A 25,284-nucleotide genomic window follows, 5' to 3' on the forward strand; every position below is an offset into this window, starting at 1 on the left:
ACGCTGCTGGCCCGGGCTCCGGCACCTGGGTTTGCCTCTGGGCGGGACAGGCCAGGGATGGCTGCGCAGGGTATGCTTGCTCTGGCCCGGGCTTCCCTGTTCCCGTGGTGTCTGAAGAAGGCGTAGTGTCCCGTGATTTCAGTTTAGTAAGAAGAAAGCATTTGAAAGTCGCCTAGCATCGTTATGCTTGAAGTCACAGAGTAGATCCTTGGGCTGTGTTCCCAGCGTGGTAGTCATCAGACAGACCTAACAGTTGTCAGAGTGTTTGAGTCCACGTTGCATTTCGCCTTAGATCAGCCATAGTCTGGTCCTTAGCAGCAGCAGCAAAGAGCAGCTCCAATGATAAGCACAGAATCCCGTGCAATTATCTTGCCTGCTTTTCTGATATTTACAGCAGGAGAAATAAACCACAAGTACATTATCTACCATCAGATGCTATGCCTGTAAGTTGGAGGTACAACATGATAGCTCGATATCCTTCTCCTTGCAGTGTCTAATATCTGTAACTGCACATTTTGTTAATGTTATTTAGCTACTAAACACATGGAGCATTCTTTGATCAGCTCTTACCCATAAGTTCTCTGAGGTAAAGTGTCAGCAGCGTTGTGAGCCCAACAGTCTTGGAGTGTCTCAACGAATCTGTAATGCCTCAAATAGTTTAGAAAATCACTTTGCTATACTTCATACCTTCTAAAGACTCTGACTTTACATTGCCAGTGGTGAAAGTGGAAGGTTAAAGTCTTCTCCCCAATTTTACAACATGGTGTTCCATTCTGAAACTTAATATTGGAATTATGAACAGAAGTAAGTTTATAATGGGCAAATGTTGTTGTGTTCTGTTGTGATAACTGTCGTTCTGCCTGTTTTTTCAGGTGAGGTAGCAGGAATATATCATTTGTATTAGAAGCACATTCACTTACTTGTTCAAGGACAACAGGAAGATGTGCAGTGCATCTTTTTTTGACTGTGCTGGAGATACTTTTTATAATATGAAAAAATTCAGAATTTTACAAAAGTAAATTAACGGACCTGTTGCTGTTGGTGGGGATGTGATGTTTCCAGAAACCACTACAAAAACAAATAAGCAGATGGATAGAAAAGAGTAGTAGTCTTCTGTCTGCCTGAAGAGCAGGAGTGACTTCTTTTATTCTAAGGGTTATCTTCAGGCTTTCCTTCTTCTATCATATTTCTGTGCCAGTTTTATGTTGAATAACTCAGTATTGTCAATTCTTTTCCTCTCTAGCCTCTCCGACTTGATATAAAACGGAAACTAACAGCTCGGTCTGACCGGGTAAAGAGTGTAGACTTGCATCCCACGGAACCATGGATGTTGGCTAGCCTTTACAATGGCAGTGTCTGTGTTTGGAACCATGAAACCCAGGTGATGATTCTGGATTTCCTTTATCATGAAATCTTCATAGCTGACATATGTATGAATTCTACTTTTCAGTGCTAGATACATAAGAAAATTTTAAGTCACTGCCACTAATTGACTGTACTCCCCTGTCTTATTACAAAAGACACTATACTAATAGACAAGGAATATCTTTAGCTGTGACCTTAGTGATGTTTAATTTTCTATATATTTATTTTTCAAGAATTACTTTCTTTATGGATACCTTGCAAACTAACACCTTTCCTTCTGAAAGATTAGATGCCTCTGACTTGTACCTGCCATCTTTATTTGTGAAAGTTGTAGGAACTGTTAGATCTCCACCTATCAAGTATAGTTGAAACTGGGCAGCAGCTCCAAAAATATTTAGAGGTGGGGTTGGGTTAAGAATGAAGGGAGTACATAAAAGTGATCTTAAAAGAACAGAGCAGGCAAGTATCTCCCTTCTTGTTCCTTTTAAATAGAAGTGTGCATGTAGTGTTGTAGGATTCTTGGAGAGTTGCCAAAGGCAATATACTGGACACTTAAGAAAAGAAAAAGACCTGATTTCAAAACTGGTATTTTCTCCAGTGCTATAAACTTATTATTTTTATTTTTAGACTCTGGTGAAGACTTTTGAAGTGTGCGACCTGCCAGTGAGAGCTGCCAAATTTGTGGCAAGAAAGAACTGGGTTGTTACAGGAGCTGTAAGCTATCATTGTCTTATGATTTCCATGTGCAGTAGTACTTTCTCTAATTGATATTCATGGCATTCCTTTGTGCATCATATAATGTGATTTGATATGGATTTGTAGAAGAGAAAGGAATAGTTCACTATTCCAGTTTCCCCAAAATTTTCTCATTTAAGTGATCTTAGAAACTTAAAACTTCTCATTTCAAAGCAGAACAAGCTAATATGGTAGTTAATTCTGCATGGTAGTGCAAGGTAGATCTAGATTCAACTTTTACTGTCAACCGGAGCACACTCAGCACCCAATTTTGACTAAACAGTAGTAGTGCTACTGTAACTAACATGAAACGTGATTATCCTGGGTAAGATGACTTAGAAGTTACTTTCTACTTTTGTTCTTGGTTATATAAAACATAAATTTTTTTAGAGTTTTTCTCACCTCTTGAAAAATACTGTGCTTTTATTCAGTGAGTCTGCTTTGAGGGGAATAGTTCTATGCTCATCTTGGTAACACTTTTATTTTGATGGAATTAATGATTTTTTGTCTAAATTGAGGTAATGCCTACATTTTGTTGTCTCAATTTTTTTTTTCTAGTCTTCTGCCCTATACACGGAGTAAAAAATTTCTTGTCATTTCACTGTCTTGTGCTGCCATGACCCAGTTACTTCAAGTGCACATAAGTTAGCACTGTTTCACAGGGAGTGCTTCTTTGGCAGCACAAGAGTTCAAACAGCTGCACAGGATCTGGATTAGTAACTGATGAATGTTAGTCTCCATTTTTATTTTTATCAACTTAATTTCACCTGGATCAGTTTCTTGATCTGACTCAGTGTGCAGATGTATTTGTCCTAGCTTTCACAAGGGAGGCTGCAGTGCAGTAGCAAGAAATGGTAAGGAAAGGGCAAGAGAGCTGCATTCAGCAACAGGGCCAAGTCTTAGTGACTATGAAAATGTGACTATAGTCATTGTTTGTGTTCATGTTCCTTATGCTGATAGGCTGGTCTCAAAAGAGCATACTTGTCCTTTTCTGCCATTCCGAAGAGCATTTTCTGTAGGTGTTGCTGCTTAAACAGGCATGTCTGTGAAAGAGGAAAAGACAAGAGTGGAAAAGTAAATGCTTTGGATAAAACAAGTAGTGTAGAGTTTATAACCAAGTTTCATTTACACTGGCCTTGTAAGTCATGGTCGCTTTTTAAAGTTTAACCTGGCTTTTTATTCCTTGTCAGAGAGTTCTTCAAATTTATTTTTTAAAGGTTTAGGACTACTGCTTTTAATAATACTGTATTTGAAATAAATATGCCCTCCCCCCAAAAATAAAATCTCACTTAAAAAAAAAAAAAAAGTTGAAGTCACCTTTCCACTCGACTTAGAGCTACAACTTTCCTCCTGGCCCCACAGCATTAATATTGTTGGAAATTTTATGTTGGAGAACCTTGGTTTTCGTTTTCATACAAAGTATTAATAATTTTAAAAGCATTTCTGCACTTTCCTTTATTTTAAATACATCTTTTAAAAAGGAAATTTTAGTTGAAGTTTTTTTCATTTTGTAAATGCCTTGGTATAGGATTGGGTAATTTATAGACTTCTGAATCAGAGTATAATTTGTCATTAGCAATGTACAGAAAATCCATTTTCTTAAACATCTTGATGTTAGAGGCTCTTCAATGGTGGAATGTTTTTTCTAGCTGCCCTGCACTGAATATAAGGTGTATTATACAGAGTACTATGTAATGGTGGCTTTTCTTCCCTTTCGTAGGATGACATGCAAATTAGAGTTTTTAATTATAACACCTTGGAAAGAGTTCACATGTTTGAAGCACATTCAGATTACATTCGTTGTATTGCTGTGCATCCCACACAGCCTTTCATACTGACAAGCAGCGGTAAGAGCTCTTCGGTATATTCTTATATTTATTAACTAGCTATTTTTAGGCTTACGTTTTCTGTCTGGCGAGGGATTGCATGTTTCTTCCTTTTTCTGCTGAAACAAGAATCCTTGAGTAAGTAGCTAACATGACAGTTGTCATCTTGTGTTACTTAATTGCCAGGTGCATTCATGGCTTTTTTTTAATGGATTATCAACTGTACTTAAAATTTAAAATGTAGTATCTTATGTTCTTGTCATAGAAGACCAAACAGCCTTGTTGCTTAATACCTTGCAGAGGAAAGGTTCATATATGTGCTAATCAGCTGTTATTTGAGAGTTTGCCACACTGAAGTTCTGTTTTTCGAAAAAATTATATAATCGTTTAGAGTATGTTTTCATCTGACTTGAAGCAACAGATAGCTTTCATCTTGTTTCCCAAAATACTACTGAGTTCTCTGTTATTTGAGGCAATCTATGTTACTCAGGATTGGAAGATCACAGTATCCTAACAGATCTTGCCCAACATCTACATCATGTTACTCAGTCCTTTTCATTTCTGGAAACTTCACTAATGAAGTCAGAGCTCTGCAAGAATGCAGAGCCTTGTGAGTCAGAAGCACTGTATATTTCTGTCTTTTGCTATTGAAGCCAATATACTGGAAATAAAGGTAGTAGGAAGGCAGCTTGGTTGGCTCTGCTTCCTGTTCCTTAGCACTCATCAGAGTAGGCACTGCAGAAGAAAGCACAGGTCCAATTCCTTAATATCTACTCAGTATTTGAAGATTAATAATACCTTAATATCAATTCCTAATCTCTGTTTTTAAGACAAATGTATTTCTTACTTAGTTTTTTCACCATTTTACTGGACAATCTTTCTGAGGAACTTGTACTCCCTGTGGTCCTTCAGGGAAGGATGGTAATCTTACAGATGAAAATTACATTATTAGCAGTGCCTCTAATCAAGGGGGAAGGGATGAGTGAACCTTTAACTTGAAGTTATTAAGGATTATGTACATAAGGATATGTTTAAGAAGGTAAGTATCAGAATATATTAAACTAACTGAAGGTTGGTTTGGTTTTTTTTTTTCAGATGACATGCTCATTAAACTCTGGGACTGGGATAAAAAGTGGTCTTGTTCTCAGGTGTTTGAAGGACACACCCACTATGTCATGCAGATTGTGATAAACCCGAAAGACAATAATCAGTTTGCCAGTGCCTCTCTGGATAGGACAATCAAGGTAGAGAAACTGTATTTTGGGGGGTTTCAGTCATTAAGTATATGACAGAGTACACAAACCAATAATACTGTATGGACAATGGCTCAGAATTCTTAAAAACAGGTGCAACAATAGTTTTTATAGAACAAAGACCTGAACGTTGGTCAAGTTACTATGCATCTACTATGTAATTCAGTAAATTTACAAGATTATATGTCACCTAGTCATGGAAATGTAGTTCTCTAAACTTAAAAGCACTGCATATCCATTATGTTACAAAGAAATATTGGGGAGGAGTAATGGTTATACTGTCAATGAGTAGTTTGTGAGAATTGAAGCTATTTATATATAGTGGGTAAAGCCTTTTAACTATGTGCATTTGAAAAAAAATAGTAAAGTCATTTCTCCCGTTATTTTCATGTCCTTGGCTGTCTACCTATTGAGCTGTTTCCAAAGGTGTCTTTAATCTTCTTACGGTAGACCCTGATGAGTCTCATTTGCTATGAAACTGGTACTAAATATCTGGATCTGTAGATTTACAGCCATCTGAGCAGTGAGACTTCCTCACATTCCCTATAAATTATTAGTATAGTGGCTGTAAAAAGCCAGTTTTGATTTCATACGTACTCACATGTTGAAATTAGCTATGTATAAATATTGATTTGATGTGATAATCATGGGAAAATACCTGCATATCTACAACTTAATTTGCTTCATTTTGAGTCCTCATTTAGCATGACATTTAACATTAATTTAATGTAACTGGAAAAAATAAAATTCAGAACACATTTGGGGGCAACCTGTGTATGCACAAGTAGTTAATTGGTTTTCCTAGGACTATTTTTATTAATTAATTAATTTTATATTTATGTTATAAATGTATATGAAATAATTCTATATAATTATATATAGAATTATATGTATAATATATAAAAATTTGTATATAATTAACTTAATTAATTTTGTAAACAGATACTACTTACAAACAGTGTCTTACATAGGTTTATGTCCTAAAAAAAAAAAAGTTGAAAGAAACCAATTCCATTATTTTGAAGTGTGAGCACAACATGTCCTCCTTGGCATGTTATTTCTGTTTATTTGTGGGGGGAGGATTGGTAGTTTGATAAAAGTTGTTCAGGTTCTTCACCTAAGAAAACAACCATGTCTTTGGAACTCCATATTCTCTATCTTTGGAATTCCAAATTACATCTGAATACCTACTCTGTTTGGCAAAGTTGACCTGGGTGCAAAAGATCAATAACTGTATGCAGTTGGATTTTTTTGTTGGGGTTTTGGGTTTTTTTTTTGCGAAGGTGTGGCAGCTTGGCTCTTCCTCACCCAACTTTACTTTGGAAGGCCATGAGAAGGGAGTAAACTGCATTGACTATTACAGTGGAGGAGACAAGCCATATCTCATTTCGGGTGCGGATGATCGGTTGGTTAAGATCTGGGACTACCAGGTATGTGTTCAGCTCTTCATAAACTTTTATGCAGACTGCCATAGTAAAACCATTAGTGAAGAAATAGAAAAAGGGAGAAGGGACTTGAATACACCAACAGATTTTCCTCATTTTCACTTGGAAAGAAGGAAGTGGGGAGGAAATATTTTGTGACAAGTTTTGGAGCTTTTTTTAAAATAAAAAGTCTTTGTTAACCCTTCAGAAAGGTTAACCTGCTGTGAAGTTAAAGAGCCTCAAAGTTAAGTTGTAGAAATAAATTTGACATAACGTTTCTATGTTTAGCCTTATTTTTTTCTTGTAACGTAGTAATCCCTGACTTCTGCACTTTTTTTGTGGATTAAGGTGCTCCTTTTCTATGTTCAAATGTAAATATTGTTCACGTATCAACTCTTCCCATCCTTCTCATGAATGTTTTTTAATTCCCTTCCCTCTCCTTTTTAATCCTATGCACATTTACACACATGCATGTGCTTCTACTTGACAGTGTGTAGGTGCTCATAAGTTCTTGCTATGTAGAAGTGTACAAATGGCCAGAAGGGCAAGACTAAAATTTGTTAGGTAGTAATTTCTAGTTGTTGAAGCATATCGCCCTAGAGTAAATCCAAGCTCAGAGTTAAAGCTAGTGCTGTTAATTTATGTATGCACTGCAGTAATGACTGTTGCATAACAGTGCTTGAAATTTTGTCACCATGTACAGTTCTGTAGTCTAATCTTGATAGTCTCAAGCATAGTAGACTTTTCCTTCACAACTGTGTGAATGAACTTAGTGAAGACGATATTATATCTGTCTTCACCTGTCATTAGATTCAGAGGCATGTTTTGTTCTGATTTTTTGCAGTGAACTTTAGCTTTCTATCTTGCTTTAATCTGTTGTGCTAGGTAGCTCTGAGAAAGCACATCATCTAAGCAGAAACCGATCTGAAAATAGGGGAAAACAACTGTCAAAGGAAATAAATATTTTCTTCTGGGGAGAAGAAGTTAACTCAATGCAGTCACAGTTTTTAATAGGTCTTATGCTGTTGTTTGAGCATCTTGGAAATAAATGTTACTGTAAGAAATTTAGAGAAATATGTTTATATGTTTCCAGAAAAATTTTGGATTTGGGGGAGATTTTTTTAAGAAATTAAGGCAAAAATATACCAGCATGTTTATTATATGTACCTGTACTTTCAACTTTTTTTGCAGAATAAAACATGTGTACAAACACTGGAAGGACATGCTCAAAATGTGTCATGTGTCAGCTTCCATCCTGAATTGCCTATCATTATCACAGGCTCGGAAGACGGTAATTTTGTATTTTGATATATTAAATTTTATCATTAAATAATTAAATTTCAAAATATCCATTTTAATGATATATAAAGGACAGGGGAAGATCTTACAGGAGAACTCTTGGTGGTGTGACTACACACCTTCTGCCCTCGCATTGTGAGGAGATAAAAGGCATGTATTTGTTTTTCCTCTAGGAACCGTGCGCATTTGGCATTCAAGCACTTACCGCCTGGAAAGTACCCTCAACTATGGTATGGAGAGAGTGTGGTGTGTGGCCAGTCTGAGAGGATCCAATAATGTCGCTTTGGGATATGATGAAGGCAGCATTATTGTTAAGGTACCGTTAATGATTTGAAATGAGAAATGGTAATTTGTCAGTATCTACAGTTAATGATTTGAAATGAGAAATGGTAATTTGTCAGTATCCTGTGTACAGAGCAACTGACTTCTTATTTGTGATAATGAGTAAAATGCTCAAAAATTGTCATTTCAATTGGCATTTTTAGGCAGAGCCAGGGTTTTTCACTAGGTATGTTCAAATGGAAACAAAATCAAGAATGTGTTTTCTCCATCTGCTAAATTCCTCATGCTACACTTCCTAGCTTGGTCGTGAAGAACCTGCAATGTCCATGGACGCAAATGGAAAAATTATTTGGGCTAAACATTCAGAAGTCCAACAGGCTAACTTGAAAGCTATGGGAGATGCTGAAATCAAAGATGGAGAAAGATTGCCACTTGCTGTAAAGGATATGGGAAGCTGTGAAATCTATCCACAGACAATTCAGCACAACCCTAATGGACGGTAATAGATTTTAGAACAAAATACTTCAATATTTCTGATTTCTCTTTATTTTGAAAAATTTTTGAATGAAAAAAATTAGTTGCATGTGTGCTGGCAGCTGGTGGAGAACAGGTGAATCAGAGCCAGGCACTGTAAAATCAGAGGAATAGATGGGCTTCACCTGTAAGGGCTCACAGCTTCAACAGAGAAGTTGGACACTAGTCAGGGGAAGAAGTGTGCAAACAAAATGTATAAGGTAACTGCAGAAAACCACATCTTTATTTATCACTTCTTTTGAATTGTTTTTTGTTAATAAATAAGCTAAATTAAAAGAAAAGGTAAAGGGGTAGAAGGTAGAAGAGCCGCTCGGTGGAGACCAGAAGGAAGAGGAAATAATAAGTAGCTAGCAACATGACGCAGGAAAAAATCCAGTTCTGTGACTTTTGGAATATAGGGAGCTCTTTCATCCTGTCTGTGTTTGCAGTGATTATATTGGGCTAGGGGCCTTGAACTTTTCCGATGAATTTGTGTACTTGATCGTGCCTGTTGAACTGAACACAGGTACCTGACAGATGCATCTTTCTCATGCTCTAGGTTTGTAGTAGTGTGTGGTGATGGTGAATACATCATCTATACAGCTATGGCTTTGAGAAACAAGAGCTTTGGTTCTGCACAGGAGTTTGTATGGGCACACGATTCTTCAGAGTAAGTATTGCAGATTTTTTCCTTTGTATTAATTAAATTTGCTGCTGCTGTTTTCAGGCTGTACAAATGGTAAACTGGCCTGAAGATGAAAACCTGTGTGCATACCGAACTTTCAATAACTGTCCTGCTTTAAAATTTTCCATTTGTAGCACTGTGCTGATTTTTTGAAGATAAATGTAGTTGTTTTGTAGCAATTTAGGATTTTAGTAATTTACTACTTTGGAAGATGAGTAATTTTTTTGTTTTTTGGGTTTTTTTACAACACAACCTCTATTTAGATACGCCATCAGGGAGAGCAACAGTGTTGTAAAGATATTTAAAAATTTCAAAGAGAAGAAGTCATTCAAACCTGATTTTGGAGCAGAAGGTAAGTATTTATTTTAAAAATAGATATGTTGGCACATTTTTTGCACAATGTGGATTTCTTCCACCTTTATTTTCTTGCAGGCATCTATGGTGGCTTCCTGTTGGGGGTCAGATCTGTTAATGGTTTGGCATTCTATGATTGGGAAAACACAGAATTGATTCGCAGAATTGAAATTCAGCCTAAACATGTAAGTTTGTAGATGGGACTGAAGGTATTTATCTGTCTGTTTACTGTTTTTTTTTTTACTAGACTGCTAATTTTCTTGAATGAAGCTAAGCTGTCGGTCATAACGTAATAACTTAAGTTTATCTCAGTCATGCAGCAGAAAGGGAAAAAAAAAATCCCTGTGTGTGTGTTGGCTTCTCAGGTCCTAAAGTTTCTGTTAGAGTTAGTATGCTTTAATTTATATATCTTCATTTTTTAACCTGGAGTCTCTAAAGCAGTGCCATTATTGATTCTGATGATACAGATTTTCTGGTCTGACTCGGGAGAGCTTGTCTGCATTGCTACAGAAGAGTCATTCTTCATTCTGAAGTACCTATCAGAAAAAGTTGCAGCAGCCCAAGAAACACATGAAGGTGTCACTGAAGATGGAATTGAAGATGCTTTTGAGGTACCTCTATCTAAAAAATGGAATAGAACTCGAGATCATGGAAGCAGGTCTTCCCATAGTATAGCAAATTTAGTCCTTAACAGTCCTATTAAAGTTTAGATTCCAAGACACTGAGTACCACACTGTATACATCTGCCTGAGCAACACCACTACTCATTTTATTTGGGTTCCTTGGGGAGAGTGTCCCTGTTTGAAAGCCAGCATGACAGATCTTGAGCCTGCATTTCTCTTCAGATGTTTACTATTCTCACAGAGCTGTAGAAGTTATGTTTAAAACATACTTCTGGGTAGTATGTTTACATAGGTTAAACTTTTTCTGCAATTTTCAAGTTTTGAAATTTATTGAAGTTTGAGCAGAAGTGGAAAGACCTCGTGCTGTGAAACAAAAATTTCAGAAGGAAGGCTGTCTTTTATCTTGCTTAATGCTTAGTTTGGTGCATGTTTCCTAGCTTTATTAGTTCAGGTAAGAATTAATGTAGAGATTTCACGTTACAGCATTTCTGTAAAACTAAAAGCATTATTTATGTACTTGAACTGTATCTAAACTTATTTTTGCAACTTGTCCAACTATTTACTTAAATATAGAATATTCAATTTAATTTGAAAATGCAGTTGTCTTACTGCTATCTAAAAGTATCTTTTTATGTATCTAAATCAAACTTAATTTGCAGGTTCTTGGTGAGATTCAGGAGATTGTGAAAACAGGTTTGTGGGTAGGCGACTGCTTTATTTACACCAGTTCTGTTAACAGACTCAACTACTACGTTGGAGGAGAAATTGTCACTATTGCCCATTTAGACAGGTAAGTTGCTGCATCGGGTTTAAAGAAACTGTTAAAGGTTCTTTCAGTGAATAGGACAAGGTGAGCCTTGTCACCTGCTTGCTGTGCGTTACTACTTATTCTTACATATAATGCTAATGTAGGTTCTGAGGCAGTAATGTAGTCTTGGAGGGAATAATCAGTGTTACTTGAAAGTGTCTATATAGTAAAAGTAGAATTTTTCATGTAAGTATTCTGGCAACTGTAAGAACTACTGGATTTATTTATAGACTATTTGGTGGTAGATCTATTCAAGATCAATATTCTTTGGTTTGTTTCAGAACAATGTACCTTTTGGGGTATATCCCTAAGGACAACCGACTTTATTTGGGTGATAAAGAGCTAAACATTGTTAGCTACTCTTTGCTGGTCTCAGTGCTTGAATATCAAACTGCTGTGATGAGAAGAGATTTCAGTATGGCTGACAAAGTTCTTCCCACAATTCCGAAAGAACAGAGAACCAGAGTTGCACACTTTCTTGAAAAACAGGTAAAAAACCTACTTCTTAGTTATCAAAAACTTAATAAATAAGTTTATTCACATTTCTAATTGGGTTTGCTAAGCAAAACCCAATCTTGTTATCTGTAAGCATAAACTCCAGTTAATCACTCATATTCATTTGAGAATACTGTAACCTTCTGTTAAGCTGTTAAGAGCTCTTTTTGTCAGAATTTCTAGGATGCTGTTTGACCTGATGGATCACAGCCTTACTTTCAGATTTTTATTTTAGGGCTTCAAACAACAAGCTCTTGCAGTATCTACAGATCCAGAGCATCGTTTTGAACTTGCTCTTCAGCTTGGAGAATTAAAAATAGCTTATCAGCTTGCAGTGGAAGCAGAGGTAAACATACAATTTTTGGTGATTCATACTAATTCTGAGTATTAACATGAATCTAAGAGGCCCTGTAAAAAAAGACTGGTATGTGGGGATGCAGTACAACTCCCTGAACACTATAAATGCCTCCAACTTCCTTGATGAAGTTCTTCTGCCTGTAATTCAAAGGCATCTAAGCCATAGGATGGGGACAGAAGAACGTTGTCTGCTCAGAAAGCTACAGGAACTCCTGGAGAATATAAAACTTGAACCAAGCCTTTATCTCCAATATTTAACAGTGAGAGGAAGAATGACAGGACTGAAGCCTCTAGGCCTTTGTTCCAGCCTTGGCAAACTTAGACTGATGCCCTAAGAAGACCAGCAGGCAGTGATTTGTCCCATAGCCACTATTCCAAGAATTGATCTCTCAGTTCCTACTGTAAAATAATTAAGTCAGTGATAAGGAATGTTAACTTAGTTACAGACTTTCTTACATTCTGAAGGTTATTTGGGAGCTTTAGGATATTGTTACTCTTTAAATTTCCAAAGTTATTTCTACCTCTTCCTTCCCTGTTGAATGAAAAACTTTTTTTTATGTAATGGTATAGCTGTTTAATCATCTACATATAACACTCCCTGTATCATGCTATGAATCTGCAGTAATCATAGTATTTCAAAGGGAAGACTAGTGTCATGGTAGGATACAGCACCTTCATGAGTAAACTTACATTTCCATATTGAATGCTCTGAAAATCTTTAAGGGTTATTTTTTGTGTTTCCCTCCCTCTCCCTTTTTTGTACCATTAGTCAGAACAGAAGTGGAAGCAGCTTGCTGAGCTTGCTATTAGTAAATGCCAGTTTGGCTTAGCCCAGGAGTGTCTCCACCACGCACAAGACTACGGAGGACTTCTGCTCCTGGCCACAGCTTCAGGAAATGCTAACATGGTGAATAAGTTAGCTGAAGGAGCAGAGAAAGATGGCAAGAACAATGTTGCATTTATGAGCTACTTCCTTCAGGGAAAGTAAGTACCAAACATGAGATTCAGATTGTTTTGTTCTGCTTTCCAAAATGCAAAGAACTTCAGGATCTTCAAAGGGTTAACTACAGCTAACTTAAAACTTCCTGGAGGAAGATCATGGCATGTGCCTTCCCAGAAAAGCCGACTCTATTTTATGATGGCTGCTATCTATAAAATCTGAAATGAAAGCACTTTAATGTAATAAACAGCTAACCTAATAGAAAAAAATTGTCTTTATTAAACTTACTGGTTAAAATCACATCTTAAAATCTTCTAGGCTTGATTCATGTTTGGAACTCCTGATTAAAACTGGACGTCTCCCAGAAGCTGCTTTTCTTGCACGGACATATTTGCCAAGCCAAGTTTCAAGGTAACCTCAAAGCATATGCAGAGTGTAAATAGTGTTGTCAAAATTAGCTGTATATAACAGATACGGTTTGCATCCCCAGAGTTGTTAAACTGTGGCGAGAGAATCTCTCTAAAGTCAATCAGAAAGCTGCCGAGTCCCTTGCTGATCCTACAGAATATGAAAATCTTTTCCCTGGATTAAAGGAAGCTTTTGTTGCTGAAGAGTATGTTAAACAAAGTCTTGATGACTTGCGGCCAGCCAGGGAATACCCTCTTGTCACTGTAAGTATGATGGGAGCTCTTCTGTCATCTCTAGAAGAAAAACATTTGGTGCTGCATGAATTCAGCTTAAAGCAAGTCAGTGCAACCACTTGAACATTCCATGAACATGTGTTTTGGTGCCTTTGTTTCTTTTAGCCAAATGAAGAAAGAAACTTACTTGAAGAAGCAAAAGGCTTTCAGCCCTCTGGAGTAATGGCACCTCAGGTTAGTGTTACTACTAAATGATGAACTCTGAGAAAGAGGCAGAAAACCAATTTCAGTTGCACATACAAACACTGCTCCAACTGCTGCAAGTTTTCGAAAGCTCAGTAGCTGGAACCTGGAAACTTTTGGATATTACAGCAGTTAAAAATGCTTTCTATTCTTTGCTAGTGTACATGGTTATGAGCAAAGACTATTCCATGACTTACCAGGAATCCTAATCGATTACTGATTAGAACAGGTTTTCAAGTATCTGAAGTAACTCAAACTGATTTTTTTTCATGACCAGCTCAGTTATCCACGTGCTATGCAGAAAACACGTGTTCTATATATAAGGTATAAGCACACAAATTGAAACAAACACTTAAAATGCTTTTCAGAGCTTAAACAAAAGATGACTTCTAATTCTTGCTTATATCAAATACATGTTACATTTGAACATGAAAATCAGTGTGAGAGTTTCTTAAAGATAATGATGTTGGCACAGCTCTCAGGCTAAGAACTAAAAACTGCAGTGGAAACTGAGGGAGAAAGTCACAACTCTCCATTCTGTGTCTGTTTTTTTTGTTGTAGGAGTTGCACTATGAAACTTCATTGACAATTTAGAGAAGCTAGATTACTTTCAAGTATCTTTAGTGGCTGTTCACTTCTTGTGTATCAAAGTATCATTAAAGCAAAATCAAACTTGTGTGCATGTTTGTTAAAGAAGATACAGAAATAGCGTTGCAGAAATTAGTTCTAATTTGGTCTAGATAGCGTGCATTAGAAGCTGAAAACAAGACCACTGTTGGAAGTTAATGACTGCTTAGAAGTCCTTAAATGGTTGTCTCTTACAGCTGAGGCTGAATATGGGAAGTTTTGTAGGATGTAATTATATAATTAATCTAAATACAGTTAACCACAGCTTCAGTAATGGTACTGTTGATTTATCTTAATATGAAACTTGTGCAGCAGTGAAATGAGGAGGGTGTTAAACCAGTTACTGGATATGGAGCACAAAGGCCAGCAACAGAACTGATTTACCATCTTTGCTGAAAGGGCTGTGACAGTCTCAAGTAACCTAATCTCTCTTCTGCTGAGGTCATTGAAAATCACTTTAACTTTCTAACAGCACTTCAGTATTTGAAACTAACTGATACTTTCTGGAGATTGTACCAGTTCCATCATCAACTGCTTTAAGTAAACTGGGTGGTGGAACAGTAGTCTCCAGTGGAGTGAGGACTAGAATGCTTTCTGGCTCTGAAGATGTGGCTCAAGAATTACCGAGGGAAACTTCAAAAGAGAACCAGGGAGAGAGGGGGATTATAGGTCTGCTGTTTACTTGCGTTTGTTGACAGAATTTAAACTCAAAAGAATTTATGGAATCTCTTTTTCATTAGAAGGCTGAAGAACAAGTTCCACCTCCTAAACAAGAAGTGATGAAGACAGTTTTGCATAGCTCTGATGTACTTCCAACAAGAGAGCAAAAGGTACTGAAATATATGAAGGGAAGTATAAGCACTAAATTCATTTTACATTAAAGACTTGTAATGTGATTAAACCAAGCTACTGGAAAATGTCACTTTCTGTTAATAGACCCAGATGGCTTAACCAGTCCATGTTGCAGGCAGAAACTGCACACAGTAACAAAGAGCAGGTCCTACAGCCTTGTTGATTTACAAGGAACAAGGGTGGAGTCCAAAGGCAGTTGGTCAGAACATTGTGAAAAGTTGCAACTCTGAGAGCTGCTTTCTTACCAAGAAGTCAGCTTTCTTATGTTCCACCTGGCTGCCTCAGCTTGGTGTTTTGCAGAACATACCAATCATACATCCTATACACTGGCTAACATGTAACTGTAGTAGTGTTCCCTGATCTAGTCTTTCCTTTTCCTAGACACTGCTGGACTTAGAAGATGACTTGGATAACTTGGATCTGGAGGACATTGATACCACAGATATCAATCTGGATGAAGATATCTTAGATGAGTGAACATACTTTTTAGGTGACCACATCTATTACTCCAAACAAAGGAGTGAAGTTCTGTGGACTATGTCCCTCAAGTGAATTTAATTTTTATACTGCAAGTGGACCATGTACATGTAGAAAGATGGGTAGACCCAGCAACTTCAGTGTGTTGAAGCTCAAGCTGCAGGCCTGCTCCCATGCACACTAAAAGATGTTTTCATTTATCAAGCAGTTCAATAAACTTTTAAACATCCTATTCCTCAGTTCTCCATTTACTAATAAATGTACTACTCTCAAGCCCAGCTTCAGTACAGATTCAAGGTACAACAGTAAAGGAATTAAACTCTAGGTATATTGTCACCTCAAAAGTCGTGATGACTGATGTAAGTTCACTTACAGAACTTCTGAAAACAACAAGCTGCTGTAGAGATTCATACATTGTTTATTAAAATTCTTTTGTGGCATATTGAAAGACATGGACTCCTCCAGGTGATGGTAAAGGAGAAGAGTATAGTCAGTTGTTTGAAGTATTTATTGTGGAATCCTGTACAGAGCATGTTTATAAACATATTTAGACTTAATGGTGAACTAAGGTTTATTTCATGAAGCTGTAGAAGTAGCCATTGCTTCTTCATAAGCCTGGAGGGCCAGCTCTATGTAGCCTTCTTTCTGGGACTCAGTTTTCACAAATACCTGCAAACAGGGCAGGAGAGAGATCAATGTTCAGTATATATTATGCATAGTTGCATAATGAGCCCTTCCTCATTCCTGTGGTAAATCAGGCAGCTACAACTGAAATCCTGGTGCAGCTGTATGTAGTTTAAAAAAACCCCAAACAACCTGGCATGCACAACAGTTCAAGTTAAATATCTGCTTCTTAAGGTAATGAGAAATTTAGACTATGAAGTAGTCTTCTGCTGCTTAAAAGCTTTCTCTTCTATAGTTAAGTAGCCTTAAAGTAGAAAGGCATACCTTGATCAGATCGACTCCCTGAAGTTTCCCTTCTTTAGCTTCTTTTGCTGACTGACATTCCGGATGAAGCATATGATACAGTGTAATTAAACTCGTAGTGTCATCCAACCTAAAGAAATAAAGGCCTATTTGTTGCAGTACTTTCTCTTACGAGTATTTAGAGAAAGCATACTTTGTGGTGTACTTTGTACACCACAGGCATTCATAAATTTGTGCTTTCGCTGAGCAGAGAGTCATTAGAACACACAGATAAACAGGCATCCCATCACCTACTGCAATGGCAGCCTTCGTGAGAAGAGCAGAAGCACACACCAAGGTGCACCAGGTAAGGCATATAAATTTATCCACACTGCAGTTTAAACCTGATGTACTGTTCAGCCATAATACAGCTGAAATCTCTCTGTAAAATACAATTAATTACCTAGTAACAAGTATTTAGCAGAACCCTGCCAAAGAGAAACTTCCTAACACCGACTGCAGTAACTAGGATATTTTACAGGAGTAGTATTAGAATCTTGTGACACCTACCTCTCAGCCAAATTTAAACTGGAACAGGTGTTTTACATGAACATGAGCATAAGCAGGTAAAGATTATCCAAGCAATTTTAAATTGTCTAGATATTTGAATTTTGTGTTTATTCCAAAGTGAACCTGCCTACGTTTCTTCATAGCCTCAGGTTTAAAAGTAGTATCTAACTCCCTGTTGACAGTTTCTAACTTCAATGCCACTATCACTGCAAGTGGAGTGCTAATTGCCAAATTTCTCCTAGTAACATTTTGAACAATATGGTTTGCTTCATGAAGTTTTGAGTAAGTTTAGCAATATATCTTGCAGAAATCCATCAATTTAAGATGAAAGTCTGTCTGTTCCTAAACTACTTGGAAATTGCTCTAAAACTCAGCCTGTCAAACAAATTGAGTTCAGTAGCACAGAATTATTGGGCTTTAAGATCAGTAGGGCCCAGAGTGGAAGGGTACTGACAATTACATGGGAAACAAAAATAAAACCCCAACACTTAAAAAAGGCTAATTTCTGCAGAAACCTAGTTTAGTACCCCACAACTTCAGACTGCAGTTGGTGCTTCCATTCAGCATCTATATAGCTAACAGTTACAATTAGCATAAGATTTCATGGCAATGAAAACTTTTATACCTCAGAAATACTGTTTCTATTTTCAAACAATGATACTTCTTGTTTCCTATTTATTTAGATAAGCAGAAATAAAAAAGTGACAAACACCACTTACAAGTCTCTGTGGATCATATCTATTAGCAAGCCATCCGTTTTCTTTCTGTTTACTAGATACCATACCATTCCTCCAAAGTGTCTTGTTGAACGGAGCAGATCATACTTGGCATGTTTCTCAATGTCATCATATGTCCGATGATGAACCTATACACAGAAAACACTTGTTTCATCAGCGTAACTAGAGCCTGATGACAGTTCCTCCCTTCCAACTCTCACTGAGAGGCTTTTAATCTATTTTCAGACCTCCCTGAAGTGCAGGAGTAAGCCACAGTCTGAACCACGCTACCTTAAAACTATACATGTAATTCAGGGTAACAGTCAAGATTCTTAGTACTTAGGCACACATATCTTGATGTTAAGAGAAAGCTAAAAACTAGTTAGGTAGTGAAGATTCAGGGAGGGAGGGACATAACCTCTGAACATTTCACTGCTGTCAAGCTGTAATCTGTTTTTTTAATAAAGGAGAAACATGCTAGAGCAAAGAGGTAAAATTTTACGTTGAAGAAAAGGTACTTGGAAAATTGCCTAATAGAAGTTATCTTCTCACTGATTTGAAAAATTATGACAGCTTAGAGAAGTAAACATGATTAAGTCAAGTGTAGACTAACCTATTCACTAGTAACTGTAGTTATCAAATCTAAATATTTCAGATAGAAGTATATTTTTGTACTTGGTCTTTTTCAAAAGTACTGTGTGTACAGTGCTCTCAGGTGCACTTCATCAGTTATCTACCTGGTCCTTTCAAATCCTAACAGCGCAGTTTTAGTAGCACAACTCTGGTTGTGCTCACTTATTGTCGTTATCAATTCTGGTTGGATACAAAAAATACCTATAAGACTATTTCTATGCATCTGTGGTTCTTTCTATACTGTAGAAAATTAAACAAAATCCTGTTTTACCTTCCTGCAAGAGAAAAAAAAACAAGACTCATCACAATGATAACAGATAATTTATATGGGGGAAAAAAACACAAGTGAACAACAGCTTTGGTGCCCAGATAATACTTATGTTTACAAAACAAACCCTGAAGTTCTTCACTAACACTTTTTTTTTTTTTTACACTAGAAAAATAAATGTGAACTCACTCTGATATAGTCAGGTGAATCTGGCTCAAACTGAGCAATGCACATGTTAAGGATATCCTCATGACGGTCTTGCTGAAACACAGTCTAAAACAACAAATCAAATTCAGGAATAGATTCTGTATCCCACCATTCCAACTCTTCAACATCAAAAGAGCAGCCACAACATTTCTGTTCTGGGCAACCCTTAAAGAGCATATCCCTTTAACCACAAGACAGAATGGATAAGAAGTACAGTAACTGCCTTGATGACATTAGTACCATTTCTTGATTTTTTGTTTCTGAAACATCAGTTGACATTTTCAGATTAAACATATAATTTCATCAACAGATAACAATTAAACTTAGTGGATTTCTAGTACGACTGAAAATTTACACCTACTCAGGATTTACCTGGCCCTAACCTGGAACTTAAGTATTTTAGCTAAATTACAGTGATAAGCAATTGTTCAAAACAGATTTCAAGCATCTTAAAACATACAAGTGGACTGGCTTACACAGAGGTGCTCTGTCCAAACAGCAGTTTTGCTACCAGAGCACATTTAAATAAAAATTATCACTTTTCAAAACCAGGAGGCTCTTACCACAAGGTGTTCATCCTTGAATATCACTGGGGGAATAACTCTGCGCCCTTCTTTTGGGAAGAATATCTGTATCATTCTGTCTCTTTCTTCCCAGGTTGCTTTGCGCAATACACCATTTGGTTCTCTAACTACAATGAAACGTTCCTGAAAAGAAGGTAAAAGAAGAGCATTCTCTCCCAAAGTCTTCTCTCTTCACAGCCAGAATCATTGCAAGAAAAATTCTCATTTGACAAAGTCCTTCTATACCTAAACTCCCACTCATAATAACCAGTTTCTAGTTGATTGTTGCTATGTGCTAGATTCATCGTTTCTCCCTTGGTACCTGCTAATGAAGTGCTACATTCCCACCTTAATTTTACCGTATGGCATAACTGTGCATGGGCCTAGCTAAAAGCTATAGCTCTGAAGTTTAGACAGATAACATTAATACACTAAGAAAGGTATGAGCTTTGCTGCAGGCCTGATTTTATGCATTTAATAACACATACTAAGTTAAGAATCCAAGTGTCTTGTATTTTTAAACTTTGTTTCAGAGGTAGGTGCTAGAATCAAGTAAGGACAAGTACAAAACAAAAAATAGAACAAATAAAACAATATACTCAGATCTATTCACAAGTACATTTAATTTAGGGTGGAAGATCAGAATGTTTGTTGGGATTAGGAAGTTTTCAATATGTTGAGGCAGGATAATAAACAGCAGGTTCCTGGAAAGAGCTCTCAGGTGGATTAATAGATGGAAGACTCAGCAATTAATTTTGCAGGATCATCACTATATGCATGTTTGAACCATGGAGACTTCTTAGAATCATAACTACTGTTGAGAACTTTTCTGGCCTTTTACTACTAGTACTTAAAACAATTTAGATGTTTCATTATACAAAGAAATCTTTATCCCTATACTCCACAATTCTATTTGACAACTGTTTCTTCACAGCTTTCCTGTGAATTCATTTATCATTTACTCAGCTTTCCCACCAGCCCTTTGCAACTGTGAAGTAGCTCCATCTTTAGGTTTATGCACATTACTAAATAATCCAATTCCACAGAAAACTTCTCTAGGAAGCATGGAAGAACTCAGCACTCCTAGTATATACAATCACCTGCTTTTAAAATAATTAACTATCCCACAGCTTCCCCCCCACAGTATGCCTGCTTTTGAGCACTGGAAATTAATTTATCCTTATCAGTTAGAAGCAAACATTTAGAAATATCTGTCTTTGTACTGCCTTGTACCAAACTGTACTAAATTTACAACTCCTCAGCCTTTCTGCAAACTGCTATAACTACATATTAAAACATAAAGCTTATTTTGAAATTAAGAATGGAAAGCTCTTAAAATAAATTAATACACTGTTACTTACACGATGTGGAATGGAGTAAGTTAAATCTGTAAACACATATTTTGTAGTTTCAGTTCCTTCAAGGAATTTGTCTTCTGCTAAGATATCATCAATTGGCTCTCGTTCATTCAAAACCGGGGGCATGATCAGTTTTACTTTAGCTTCCTCAATAGCTTTTTTTGTGGCCTTGGGGAAAAAAAAAAAGTAGTTTAATTTGACAATTTTAAAAAATCATCCTATCGAAAAGCTAACATACAATTTTGTGACAGATGTTTTCATTTCAAGAGAAATTTAGAATTTTTTTTTTTCCTTATTCAGTTCAGAAGTGAGACACTAATTCAATCTCCAGGTAGATGAATCGCATGTGAACAATATACTGGTACTGTAACTGGGGCAAATTGCTGGAAGAGTTCCAAAACTAAAACCTACATATACTACTGCAAACATCAAGTTTAGTTCCTGTATTTTTTCACAGTAAATTTCCCCCAGAGCATAAACCACAATCTACAGTTTATACATAGTTGCGACTGTGGATAAAGAACTGGCTTAAGTCAGGCCCCTTTATCATCCTGGACCATGGTCAGACAACAGGGAAAAAGAGTATTCAAAGGATTCCTGGGGCTAAAATTTAAATATCAGAGAAACATGTTTAACACAATTGGGAAGCATAAGGAAAGAGAGTCTGTCACTCAAGAAAGCAAGCATCCAATTTCTTTTCATATTCCATAAAAATCAAGGAAAACAGGACAAGTAAAACTATATAGAGTGAAGAATCACTGATTCACACTAATTTAGGAAATAACCTTGAAACAAAGGAGAGAAACCGAAGTATTTATGCAGCAGCATTAGAGAAAGCAGAAATATGGGCTGTTACAGACTTTGTGCTAAAACCAAAATAAGTTAAAATCTCAAAACGGAGAGAGCAGCCTTACCTCTTCCAGCTGAGCTTCTGTCATCAGCTTGTACTTGGGCGGTTTCAGCTCCCTTTTCACCGGCCTAAAAACCTTCTGCAGGTTGAGCCCTGTCATTTTGTAGAGCAGATTTTGAACCGCTTCATCCGCAAAGGACGGCTTGACGGGTTTTCCTTCTGCGGGAGGGTGCCACACGCTGTTAACCCATGGGGCTGGGGCTGCGAGGAGAGGGCCGCGGTCCCGCCTCCCCCTCCCCTCAGGCGAAGGCAGCTGTATCTTCTGTTGTGAATTTCAGTCTTACAGACTGTGGTTAGGGATGTGTGAAACAGAAAGAAAACCTACTTTCAGCAGGCAAGTCTCTGTACAGGGGCCCTGAATGCTTCCAATTTTAAAAGGTTCAAAGCCACACAGTGATGCAAGCTGGTTGATGCCTTCCATTGAAACAGGAACTGTTTCATCTCCAGGAGGGAAGATACAGAAACACAAGCAATGTGCTTAAATTCTGTAGATTTCCAATTGTTTTAGTTTAGTGGGTTGTCCATTGCTTTGCCAAATCAAAGTCAAAATTACGTTACTTTTGAAAATGAAGATTGAAGTCTTGGATAAAAGAAAGACTTTAGAGCATATATTGGCTTTCATTAAGTTAAGCATCAGCTGAAAAATGTATTTGTTTCTAATAATAGATCTTCATTGTATTAGGGAGTATTCCTATTTTCCTCAGCCTTATTCAATATCCAAACTCATGTGCTGGCTTGAATTTTATATTCAAGCTTTTCAACATCCTGGCCTTTGCATTGTGAGAAAGGTTACAGGAGGGTGTATTCTTCTTGTATTTGTAGTGGTACAATTAAGTTGGAATAATTGAGAACTGAAGAGTGCAACTGAACGCTTAATATTATTTTAATGTAATTTTGTGCATAATTTATTTAAATAATGATAGAAAATGAAAAATAATTTTGAGGAAATGGAGAAGATGTTGTTTTTCAGTTCTTGCTTGGAAGATCTCTGGAGAGAGAGCTATACCCTATAAGGGAATTGGGAAGTTATTTGGCGACTTGCCTAAAAGCCATTTCAGACCTGTTCATGAATTTGGATGGCAAGCCAACGTCCTTTTTAATTCACAGAAGTGCTTAGAAAAACAACAGAATTTATTGGTCTATGTCCAAGAGAGGTTAAATTCACATTCATTTTGTATTGGAGTAGTAACAGCTGCTATGAGGATTAGCCTTTTGGCTGCTGGGATGAAAGGAAATATTAACTAACTATACCGTAGATGGAAGTACAGCAGGTTAACATAATTTATAAAATAATATCAATTTATATTGAATAGGTTGATTATATTTTATTTATTGTTTAATATTTGTACTGAAGTAATTTTAAGTAGGATGTTTTATACTGATATATTTAAAAAGACAACACCATCTTGAAGAATCAGTGGTGTAAAAACTGATCATGAAATAAAGAAACTTTCTTAGCTTTTGTTACTATTTTGAATGCATCCCAGGACAGTTGCTGCTGGAAAATTACAACCATCTGATGATGGGTGGATGTCCCCTGTGAAACACATCGGTGGTCTAAGTCTGGATTCTATTGGAAAAGTGTCAATACAAAATCACCTCCACAGTTGGCATTAATTTCCTTTTTGTTGGTAGTTTCAGGAGAGCAAAAGGATCAGATGGCTGCTAAGAGTGAACCATTTTGGTTAACATCTCAGGGAAAGAGAAGGCAAATGGGGAGCTTAGGAGCTTGCATTGTAGCTTTGCCTATTTAATTGTTAAAATAAAAGGCTCTAATTTACCAGTCTTTCTGAATAATAATGATGTCAAATTAGTAGTGAAAATTGTTAGGGAGAAAGAATTTTTTCTTGGGAAAAATACAGTAAAAAAATACAAAATGTAAGGTCTGTTAACTCTGCCTGCAACCACTGTGAGAAGAAACAGAGTGAACCCAGTCAGGCTATGTGCATGTTCACAGTTGATGACACCACCTTTTTGAAATTAATGGTTGGTTCTCTTCTCCCTGATAAGAAATAATCTGGCAATCCTGTGGTACGTTTTTCTGAGGGACACAATGAACCAGGCTGGAAGGTCTTTTTACTGAACCTGTGTGGATTAGTTTGAAGAGAAATTATTTTTCACAAAGAAGGCAGAGAGTGTTGATGTAAGAGAGGTGACACAAACCTTATTAAGTCATCAAATTAGGCTTTAAAGGAATAGTATATTACATGTGGTTGGTTTTGTTTTGCCATGCACATAGATCAAGTGGGGTGGACTTTTTTGCTAAAATTATTGGTGTGGTCATTTGTAATATGACTGTCTATTTTCAGGCATATTACCTGCAAGTAAATTCTTTTCCAGTATCTTCTGTTTAAGGAGAGAGTATTACTTTCTCTGGAATTGTCTTTTAAGGTCTGTAGCCATGGATTTGCATTGCCATCCAGAGCCCTGAGTAGCTGTTTTGATGATGGTGATGATGATGATGCATGAGCCTTTGCTAATACATCAAAATACCTATTTTATATCTTAAAGACCATATAGAGTTCTGAAGCTGTTTTATTCTCAAATTTCATTTTGATACTTGACAGCAGGGATAGATCAATGTGGCTGTGAAACTCTGTCCCAAGCTGCTGCGCTTACCTCCAAGAGCAGAGTTATGGGTAGTTCTGCTGGACAAAGTCCAATTTTTACAAATAGTAACTGAGATGCCTACTGAAACTGAAGTAGTTAAGCTCAACTGTAGCCGTTATCATCCTGCATGAACAGCTGCCTTCTGTAACCTATGTAAATAACCTTGGTGAGACAGAATGAGTAAAACATTATGCAAAAGTCTTCCAAGCTTGTTTCTTCAGTGTGTCAGTTTTAGCAAGTGCTAACAGTAAGCTTAGGTTGAAGAGCAAATGTCCCTCTGGGTTTTATTTGTGCCTTGACTATTTGACATTTGTATTTCAAATCTGAAGGAAAAATGACAAAACAAAAAGGATTATATGTGCTCTTTATTTTTAATTTTCAGTCTAGTTTCGGACAAATTTACACTATGAATGTGTGTTATATACCTATGGGCCACAGGGGGGCAAGATTGAGATTTTAAACATGAAGAATGGAAGTGTCTGAGTAGTTACAGTGGATAATGTAAATGAACTCTTTTCAGTAATGACCCTGATTTGCCTCTGTCTCACATAAAGCTGCCATAATCTCACTTTAATAATGATAAATTAGATATATACAAATACTGTCTCCAGTAATTGAGATCACATACATTATTTATAGTAGGGATATAAATCCCACTTAAGTTTATATTGGGTTTTTTTTGCTACACTATAAGGGCTTGAGCCAAAGCCCATTAAAACCATTGGAAGTCCTTCACTGACTTCA

The 25,284-nt window shown here is 36.8% G+C and overlaps 2 protein-coding genes across 3 annotated transcripts; one reads left to right on the forward strand and one right to left on the reverse strand.

The window, feature by feature from the left end:
- The first annotated feature begins 1,248 nt into the window (after positions 1 to 1,248).
- Positions 1,249 to 16,072, forward strand: COPB2 (coatomer protein complex subunit beta 2). 2 transcript variants are annotated; one of them, XM_026854845.1, is made up of 21 exons: positions 1,249 to 1,381; positions 1,993 to 2,079; positions 3,821 to 3,947; positions 5,022 to 5,170; positions 6,463 to 6,609; positions 7,795 to 7,894; positions 8,076 to 8,218; positions 8,484 to 8,683; positions 9,257 to 9,367; positions 9,646 to 9,734; positions 9,815 to 9,921; positions 10,204 to 10,347; positions 11,019 to 11,149; positions 11,449 to 11,656; positions 11,898 to 12,008; positions 12,789 to 13,003; positions 13,278 to 13,370; positions 13,450 to 13,630; positions 13,766 to 13,834; positions 15,211 to 15,300; positions 15,704 to 16,072. In XM_026854845.1, exons 1-21 carry the CDS (start codon positions 1,328 to 1,330, stop codon positions 15,797 to 15,799), a joined length of 2,652 nt encoding a protein of 883 aa, XP_026710646.1. In that variant the 5' UTR covers positions 1,249 to 1,327; the 3' UTR covers positions 15,800 to 16,072. The 2 variants fall into 2 exon arrangements, with proteins under 2 accessions (XP_026710646.1, XP_026710647.1); XM_026854846.1 differs by having other exon boundaries at positions 15,214 to 15,300.
- A 220-nt stretch (positions 16,073 to 16,292) lies between these two features.
- MRPS22 (mitochondrial ribosomal protein S22) lies at positions 16,293 to 22,118 on the reverse strand. The gene is made up of 7 exons (XM_026854847.1): positions 21,935 to 22,118; positions 21,024 to 21,188; positions 19,663 to 19,806; positions 19,082 to 19,165; positions 17,995 to 18,140; positions 16,748 to 16,856; positions 16,293 to 16,468 (listed from the first exon to the last, which is right to left on the reverse strand). The coding sequence occupies exons 1-7, from the start codon at positions 22,028 to 22,030 to the stop codon at positions 16,376 to 16,378; spliced, it is 837 nt and encodes a 278-aa protein (XP_026710648.1). The 5' UTR covers positions 22,031 to 22,118; the 3' UTR covers positions 16,293 to 16,375.
- Positions 22,119 to 25,284: the final 3,166 nt, after the last annotated feature.

This window comes from Athene cunicularia (genome assembly GCF_003259725.1).
Source record: "Athene cunicularia isolate RWA chromosome 9 unlocalized genomic scaffold, athCun1 chr9_part1, whole genome shotgun sequence".
NCBI classification, from domain to species: domain Eukaryota; kingdom Metazoa; phylum Chordata; class Aves; order Strigiformes; family Strigidae; genus Athene; species Athene cunicularia.